The sequence below is a fragment of the Nicotiana sylvestris genome, chromosome 9, assembly GCF_000393655.2.
Source record: "Nicotiana sylvestris chromosome 9, ASM39365v2, whole genome shotgun sequence".
NCBI classification, from domain to species: domain Eukaryota; kingdom Viridiplantae; phylum Streptophyta; class Magnoliopsida; order Solanales; family Solanaceae; genus Nicotiana; species Nicotiana sylvestris.
In genome coordinates, this window is record NC_091065.1 from 103,627,429 (window position 1) to 103,637,143 (window position 9,715).

Below are 9,715 nucleotides of genomic sequence, written 5' to 3' on the forward strand. Positions count from 1 at the left end.
TCTTCAAAGAGAAATCAAATTCCTAGAAACTGAAGGTACATAAAGAGTCTGTAATAGATCAAAGTGACGTCCAGTCTCCATGATCAAACGATAAGTCCTTATGCCTTCAATTGGAGCCTTCATACGATTTCCCATGAACAAGAAATCCTTATTTGGATTTGTAGTTTGGATCATAAGGACTCTCTGTAACGTAGTAGATACATGAGCGGTTGCACCAGAATCAAGCCACTAAGTATTATTAGGAACTTCTACTAAATTTGATTCGAAACATATAAAAGCACTAATTGTACCTTTCTTTTCGAATACGTTTCAGGAAATCTTTCTGATAGTGTCCTTCTTTATTACAGAAACGACACGTATTTGCCTTATGTTCCCTGTTAGCATCCTGTTGAGCTTTAGCAGGTGCTTTCTTCTTCTTGAACTTGTTGGCCCTCACTTTAAGTCATTTACCAGCTCCTCGGCCCATGAGGTTGATTGAATGATTCCCTTGTTTCTTAAGTCTTGACTCCTCCTAAGTAAGTATACTAAACAATTCACTAACATTCCACTTATCCTTAATAGTGTTATAGTTAATTTGAAAAGGTTCATACTCAGGAGGTAACGAGTTCAGAATAAACTGAACCAAGAAGGAGTCATCCACTTTCATCTCCAAGGTCTGAAGTCTTGCTGCAATGTTAGTCATCTCGATGATATGGTTTTGCATACTACGCGACCCATCAAACTTCATGGTCGTGAGTTCAGCCATTAGTGTACTAGCGAGAGACTTATCTGCAAAACGAAAACGTTCTTCCACAAACTTCAGGTATTCCCTGGCACTTTTTGTTTGTGGAATAGTACTCTTAATGTTGTTGGCAATATTCATTCGCATAAACATAAGGCTTAGCCTGTTAGAGCGCTCTCATGCTTTATGGAAAGACTTCTCATCCGCACTGCTTGCATCAGTAATGGCAGCGGGCTTATCATTCAGCAGAACCAAGTCAAGATCCATCACACCTAAGTGGAACTGGACTTGTTCACGCCATTCAGAGAAGTTCAATCCATTGTACACAGTAACAGACGAAGCAAGCAAATAAAAAGGAATAATTGCAAAATAGATAATACATGCTCACAAATCAATATGGATTCAACAAAATAGTTAAAGCATATCGCAATTCTCCTTTGGGTAAATACTACGACACACTATCATAATTTAAATGTCATTTAGTCTTTAATAGATAATTAAATATTTTTAACCAAATATATATGTCATCTTTGGACAGACAATATACATTTGACTAAGAATATTAATTTACCTCATCATATTCACTATTCATGAATATTTGATTCACCTTTGGATAAATCCTTAAGTTTTAGCAATAATGAAAATTAATTTATCCACTAATTTTTAATTACAGGCATTTCATTAATTTCATGGATAAACTATAATTTTATGTATGCGTAATTTCTTAAACATATTAGTTTGGCCACTTTGGCGACTAACAAACTAGATGAACATAATTGCACACATAAAATAAATATCAGAATATTTTATGCATGTGAATATTTTAGACATTCTAGTTTGATCATTTTGGTGACTAATAAACTATATGAGCACTAATATATGCATAAAATAAACATAAATTTGATGTATGTATAAATATTAAACAGTCTAGTTTGATCACTTTGGTGATTAATAAACTATACAATTTTAAGGCACATACATCAATTATTATACAATACCAGAATCACAATCAATACCATGAAGGATTTACGTGCAATTACTCCGTTTCAAAACTTTTAGGAATAAAATATTATCACTGAAGTGGTCCAAAATATATTAAGATTGCATGTGTCCATAAAGTGAAATCGCAAGTCATCTTTATTTAAAAATCACTTTACAACTTGTATGGATGGTTGTTACCTGTTGTATTGTATTGTATCGTTACTTTAAATACAATGTTTGTTTTGATTATAACTTAAATTTTATTCTATCGTATCGTTTAAATCCGTCGTTACGTAACGACGAAAAGTGCCACTTTATGGAACGACCGATTTGGTGTGGTTGCGTTGTTTTCTTATTTTTTTAATCTCATCTTGCCCTTTTTTATTATTCAATAATCCTATTTTATCATTTACCTTACCTTTTTATATAATAATATTATCTCGTACCTTACTTTTTCTTTATAATGTTGTAAGTTTATTCTTCATACTGTCGATACATGACATTATAAAACGAGGCCAAACAATACAATCTATCCAAACATTGTATACATTAAAACGATACAGTACAATACAATACAATACGATACGATACATTATGAAACAATGTATAACAACCATCCAAACAAGCTGTTAGTAGGCCAATGTGTTGGGGAAAAAAGATGTTGCTACATGTAAACATACGATTTATGCCTAATTTACATTTATAATTCCACAAAAGCACAAAACTTCAAAGGTTGACGTTCTCGAAAAGTAGAGACCAAACTCTTTTATAATTTTTGTCAATTACTCCCTCTTTCTAATTGCTGCATAATCTTAAAAGTAATTAAAAAATTAGAGTTCAGCATTATTTTTCACAAACAGAATTTAACGATCATGATAATTTATTTAAACTATGATTCATAATTGCCGAAGGCAGCACATAATGTCTAAACAACTACGCATTCATAATTAGTTGTGACGAAGATTATCTATTCAAGCAATCCAGGCTCTGATACCACATGTAAGCATAAACTATAATTCTACCAGGATCTTGAACATGATAATCTTACATGTAATCGTCATAGAAAACATACCTGAAGCGGAATCCATTATCTTGAAGCGGAAGCGTTAATCGGTAAATTGGTTTCTCGCCCCTTGCCCTAGCTTTCGTTACCACCGCCTTTAGTGATGGAAGAAAGAAAATAAAATACGGTAACCCTAATGGGTGGGGAGAGGCCCAATTTATAGAGGTTCTCACTTAATCTGGTACGTCCATCAAGTAACCAATCGGACTGATGAGATTTGATAATTAATTAAATATTAATTATAAGCCTTAAACCTATTGGGCCACCTACACGTAAGAAAAATAACTTACAATTCATCCATTCATTCATTGTGATTTTCAAAAATGGGAAAAGAAAAAGTAGCCTTGCACGCATGGGAGATTTGGGTTCAATGGTAAAAGGATAAACCAGAAGCATGACATTCACAATGAGATTGTACATTTTGGCGTCATAGGTTTTCAAAATTTTCTCTCAGGTGTCTAATAGTATTGAAATTCTGTGCTAAACACCCAAGCTCTAAAGGGATAGGAGCAGTAATTAACCAAGTCATTCTCCAAACTCCCGCTTTGCTTAAGTAAGACTGGGACTCTGTATGAGGACCTCCTTTTCTTCCGCCCACTCTTTGTTCACATAGTTCTCAAAACATAGGCCAAATTGACTTCCTTACAAGAACTTCCAAATGGAAAGAGAATGAATTGGTGTTCCTTTCCACCCAATAATTAGGCCTTTCCCATCCTTGTGAATATTACAACAACTGCCTTGTGCAAATTGCTTGAGAATTAAATTAGCTTGATACCAAGCTGACTCACTTAGCTCTTCTTCCACCATACCAAACCTTGCAAAAAATGCTCTCCACACTTCAAGTTTCACATTCCTGGTGAATCTTTCTTTACCCTCAGCAGCCACAATGTTCCGAATACCTTCACCAAAATACAACCCTTCAATCGTTCTTCGGCATGGACTGTCTCGATCCATGCAGTCCTCAAAGCAATCGAAAAATGCACCATAAAAGAATAGTGTCTCAATAAAGCGGTTTAAAAATGATGGTGAATTATGGTTTGCTTCGACTTCGCCAATGACAATAACTGTTGGTCCAATACTTCTGACTCCTTTCATCAAATTTTCCAAACAATCTGGTTTTGGTATCATTGTCCTTAAAACAGTGTTACAATAAACAGCCACAGTCTCATCTGCTTCAATATTGACTGATTCTTTCTTGAAATCTTTCATGTCTGACAGGAAAACTATATCAAATGAAAATGACAGACCCAAAGACGTGGCGAAACTGTGTAATGTGTTGCCTGTTACTTCAAACTTCTCTTTTTCTGTGCTTCCAACAGCAGTTATCTTGAGAAGCTCAATTGGGCACTCACTTTTTTCAGCAAGAGCTTGCATCAAGACTGTCCACTGAATTCCACTCCTAATATTAAAATCGATCAAATGGATCTTTTTCGCACTTCTGACATTGTCAAGTATTGTTTGAACTCCCGCAAATTGCATCACTTGACTGAAGGGAAGTAGTTGGTGGCACGTCAAGAATGCAGAGTTGGTACCTAATGCCATAGTTTTTATGTACTTGAGGTGGCGATCTTCATCCGTACATGTGTATTTTCCGGTTGATCTATCAATCCTCTCCTCTAAAGCTTTAGCAAAATAGAAAGAAAGTCTTTGGACAGGACTACCTGATTCAGATGCCACCCACACACAACGAGAAATCAATTTTCTAGCCAGATGAAATTGCTGGTTATTTACTTCTTCTGCTGCAGCTAGGAGGAGGTGGACAAGTTCCATGTCCCTTGTTTCCTCTATACTAAGTCCTGAGAGTGCCGAACCATAAGGGTATATAAACATAGAAAGACCGTCTAGCCTTTGGGTGGAGTACCGGATGTACCTGTTGAGACACAATATAATTAAGTAATTAAAAGTACGCTTTGTCTAACATTTTTAACTTTTAAATGAGATAGTCAAACACTTTAAAGTGATATCAGAGGTCGTCTAACATCTTAAACTTTTTGATGAGATGGTCACACAATACCTTTCTCCGGCAACCAAAAGGATTTCTTCTGTTGACAACTTGTTGTTGTTACATGCACGAGCCTCATAGCTTAGTGCATTATAAATGCTCGAGTTTTCCTCTCTCGATTTCTTGATCAGTCTGCCATAATTGTTCAGTAGCTCAAAAGATGCTAAAGAAAACGGATTTGATTTTTCATTGCTAGAGTTGCCAATAAGTTGTAGGACTTGAGGCTGGAAATCATCATTCTTTGGTGCTTCAATACTGGATTTGATTTGATCTGTGTTGGTGGAGAAATAACCCTGCATCCAATTTGATATACTTTGTTTCTGATCTTCCAATAAGTTGGTTGTAACTTGTTCATTAGATGTATTCTCTTCATTGTTAAGGTCACACATGGAATAAACAGAATCAATATCTGCACAATCTTCAAGTTCAAACCAAGGATCTTCGACCACTAATTCATTTCTCTCATATGCTTTAAGATGAAAGTGACCACCCTGGAAATCACTAAAATTATCATTTGAGATTGAGACATTAGCCATTGTCCCAATTCCAACTGCAAATTAGTGGTAGCCTCAACAAGCAGGCACCTTGAGTGTGTGTTTATGGTTTAGACTTTAGAGTCTGAAATCAACACCATGTAACCTGCTTAGATACTGACTGTATAGATTTTTTTATGGGTATTATGAATTGACATGCATTTGATTAGTGGTAAATATAGCAAATTAAGTTTAAAATATTGGTGCGATATGATGTTTACATGGCACGGACACACAGAAGAGCCAAGGTGGAAGACTATATTCCAAACAGACTCCTATGGTTTTTATCTTTCAAGAAACTTCGCCAGATCATGGCCTTCAGATGTAACTGATTAATTAAGGAATATATGCATGTGTGGACAAGATGAACAAGACAATTAGAAACTGATAAGAGCATAATGACAATTGAGTGATTGACATGTTTGGAATGTAAAATATGAATCGCAAACAATATATAATTAGCCTCTTACAACGTTTGTGTATTGGGCAGGAAACCAAATAGCACGGGCTGACCAGTTTTCGGACTGATAATTGAAAAATAGCTAGCGTTTGTGAAGTCAATGAAAAATAGCCAATATTTTGTTAAAACACGGAAAATTCCAACATAATATGCGGGATTATGGAGCTCCTGCATATAAACTTCCAACATATTATGATGGAACTCCAACACATTATAAAATTCCAGCATATTAAACTGGAAGCTCATATGTAAAAAATTCGAACTCCAGCATATTATGCTGGGATTTTTAATGGTATTTTTGTTCAGATTTTAATTTTACATGAAAAATGGATAAATTTCAATTACTTTTGAAATTATGGCTATTTTTTAATTACCAATTGTAAATTTGGCTATTTTGAATTTCACTCGGAAACCAATCTATTGGGCCAGGAAAATAAAAGGAAACCAATTTACAAATGGATACATACATATTAAGGGCATTTGCATCTATACCCGTTTTTGTGTCACGTTTTAACTTGTGCCCGCTTTGTAAAAAAATTACAAGCGTACCCGCTTTTTCGCATAACTTCAGCATACGGGGCTGAAGTAACAAAGGCAATCACGCAAAACTTCAGCATTCTAGTAGTCGGACCTGAAGTTCTGCTCTAGAGCTGAAGTTTTTGTTTTGTAACTGGCGAATAGAGCTGAAGTTTTTATTTTGTAACTGGCGAACTTCAGCTCTAGAGCTGAAGTTTTTGTTTTGTAACTCACGAATTGTAACTGGCGAAGCTGAAGTTTTTGTTTTTTGTAACTGACGAATTTCAGCTCTAGAGCTAAAGTTTTTGTTTTATAACTGGCGAACTTCAGCTCTAGAGCTGAAATTTTTGTTTTTGTAATTGGCGAACTTCAGCTCTAGAGCTGAAGTTTTTGTTTTGTAACTCGCGCTCTAGAGCTGAAGTTTTTGTTTTTGTAACTGGTGAACTTCAGCTCTAGAGCAAAGACTGGGTTAAAATCTCATCCTCTCTTCTACTAGAATTAGTCGTAATTTTAAGTAGGCAACTTAATTAAGCCAGAAATTGTTCTTTTACATAGTTTGACCTCGATCATCAACATACTTTAGGAAAAGAACAGTATTGGTGTCGAATGTTCTCGGAGAGGCAACGTTCGAGGAAGGCAGTATATACTTTATTACGAATTAAAAACAAAACATAAAGATGCACTTCACATAACAATGTGATTACTCAAAAATAGTCTGATAGTCTTGTGTTTTTATTTTCACATAAGAACAATTGCGCTCCCTACTTTTCAATTTTATAGCCCATATTTATGGCAATCATCCGATGAACTGAAGTTTCATAGCAGCACCAGAAGAAAGAAGAAGAAGAAGAAGGAGGAGGAGGAGGAGGAGAAGAAGAAGAAGGAGGAGGAGCAGAAGAAGGAGAAGGAGGAGGAGAAGAAGGAGCAGGAGAAGATGAAGGAGAAGGAGAAATGGGGCTGAAGTTATTTAAAAAGTGGGTACAAGTTAAAAAAATTTAAAAAAATGAATATAGGTTAAATGTGGGCGACCAAATAGAACGTCCGGCGCAATTTTTACCTTTCTCATTTGCATCGTTATCGCACATCATTTTAGCAGCACTTTGATTTCTTCGCTTCAATAAATGGACTGATTATGATCATTTTTGTCTTGCTATATCGCCATCATGTTTGGTTTAGACATCGAATAATTCACCAAGTAGTTAAGATTTAGGTATCCCATATTGCTTTTGAAGTACATGATGTTATCATAATTTAAAGCGTTTGTTTTTGTTTGTTCAATTGCATTAGACAAAACGATCTCTAACAACTTAATTAGCTTCACGAAAGAGTGTAACGTCTTATTTTTACGGGTTTATGTATAGAAGTTAAACTCAAAAAAAATAATGACATTCACGTTGTTAACACTAAAAAAATAAAATGTGCAACATCCTACAACAAATTAAAATGCTACTAATAATACATCAATAGTGTAAAATACTTTACGCTATTAATCTATACAAATTTTTCGATGTTGCTGTGCATCTTTCCCGAGGAAAAAAAAGTGAATCTGCGTTTACAAATTAGGCAAAAGAAAAAAGAGTTTCCCTCTCAATCAACGTTCGTAATTGAGCGTCGTTATTGATGAACAAATATTCAATTCTTTTTAACAAAAATTAAAAAACAGAGCAAAAGAATGTCAGATTCAGACTTTTTCATCATTTCTCACAGAATCGCCGGCAGTAATGTCTGTGTCAACAACTCTTCTACCAAACATTACGTAAACTACCCAAATGAGACCTTTCACCACTTTGATCAAACCAATTGTAACAGTTAAATAATACAACCACCAACCAACAAAATCAACCAATCCAATACTAATCAAAAGGTCTCTTTTTTTCTCCACCACCACAACTAAAGATTCTACTTCATCCCTCAATCTCCACCACCACAACCCACCAAAACCCATTGCCAATGCTACCTTTTCAGCCAATCTATTTTCCCTTGCAACACCAAAAACTGTGTCATCTACCACTGGCTTCACCACTGTTTTGGACCAAAAAAACATTGTCTCATGTAACCCCAAGAAAAATATAGCTCTTGTCAAGAATCCCCTTTGGTTACCAAGATCATGGCCATCTGCCCCAGCAGCTATGCTACCTGTTGCAATATAAACTAAGCTCCTCATTAGAAGATGGAAGATCTGGTCAACATAAACGGGATCTTTACACAAGTAGCTCACCAGATTTACGTATTTACTTATCCGAGTCAGTACTATATGGATTATACACGTATTATACATGAATTATGTATGGAGATAGCAATTTCACCTAGTGACATAGATATATTTCCAACATTACCTTCAATGCCCAAGCCAACACAAATTTGCAATATGCAAAGGAAAATCCACGCAGTGTAAAGTCGCGGTCTTGAAACTGGCTCGGAGGTACGCCTGATAAAGCACGAGGTACCACCAGTCAAGCTATGGGTAAGTGCAGCAACGCTGATAAGAGAAACAAGTATATGGAGAAAAGTAGGATTGGCATGAAGGAAGAATTTGATTAGGAAATCAGAATCTGTTTCTGTTGTGGAATAGCCAAAAAGGTCAATGAGATAATGTGCAATTGAGAGCCTAGAAAGTATGAGAAATGAGAGAGGAAATAAAAGGCTAAGGAGAATAGTTGTAAAAAATTGAAATGGCTCTCTCAACAAATTGGCAGTAGAATCCATAAGAGAAACTAATGATTTCTTCCCTTGGCATTTTTCTGAACTCAAACCCATTTAATCAAATCAAACAAGAAAATTTGAATGAATTTTTGTTGCACGTAAATAGACGAGGAGTATTAGTACTATATATGTTCATCAACAAAGAAGAAATGAAACATGAAAATTAGTAAACGAAGAATAATAAGAAGAGAGAAAACAATAAAGTGGTTGCCACGATGTGTGTAATTTAAATTAGTTGGCATATGATGAGGTCGTTTTCCATGTCGATCTAGCTATCTTCTCTTCTCTATCAAGGTTGGCGAATTAATATAATGTTCTATGCAACAAATCCAATAATAATGTATTATTTGAAAGCCACGACATGTTTGATGCTTACATGATAATTGAGTATATGGTCTAATATTTGTTTATTTGTGTCCTCTCAACAAATAGATAAACTACCCAATATTCTTTTGAGAAATATGTAGAAAGGATGGTATTGCAACTTCCCAAAATTGACACTCACCTAATCAAGTAATTTATGTGGAAACCCTGCATTTGGTGGAACGTCATAAGAAATTGATGTCTCATGTCACCAAAATTTGGGGTGACATATTGCAGCCTCCTTAGCGTAAAATTTTCTTCACTCCAATGCATAGTGGGACTTCAAGCTATGACATGTAACTAAAGCCGTGGTAGTACCAAAAAGAGATCGCACTACTAAAAAACAGCAATTTACCGACTGAATAATTTCAAC

At 35.3% G+C, this 9,715-nt stretch overlaps 2 protein-coding genes across 2 annotated transcripts; both read right to left on the reverse strand.

Moving 5' to 3' along the window:
• Nucleotides 1–3,172: 3,172 nt before the first annotated feature.
• Nucleotides 3,173–5,500, reverse strand: LOC104222565 (scarecrow-like protein 18). Its single transcript, XM_009773806.2, has 2 exons — nucleotides 4,780–5,500; nucleotides 3,173–4,635 (listed from the first exon to the last, which is right to left on the reverse strand). Exons 1-2 carry the CDS (start codon nucleotides 5,301–5,303, stop codon nucleotides 3,408–3,410), a joined length of 1,752 nt encoding a protein of 583 aa, XP_009772108.1. The 5' UTR covers nucleotides 5,304–5,500; the 3' UTR covers nucleotides 3,173–3,407.
• Nucleotides 5,501–7,688: 2,188 nt separating this feature from the next.
• Nucleotides 7,689–9,196, reverse strand: LOC104222567 (uncharacterized). Its single transcript, XM_009773807.2, has 2 exons — nucleotides 8,613–9,196; nucleotides 7,689–8,412 (listed from the first exon to the last, which is right to left on the reverse strand). Exons 1-2 carry the CDS (start codon nucleotides 9,031–9,033, stop codon nucleotides 7,958–7,960), a joined length of 876 nt encoding a protein of 291 aa, XP_009772109.1. The 5' UTR covers nucleotides 9,034–9,196; the 3' UTR covers nucleotides 7,689–7,957.
• Nucleotides 9,197–9,715: the final 519 nt, after the last annotated feature.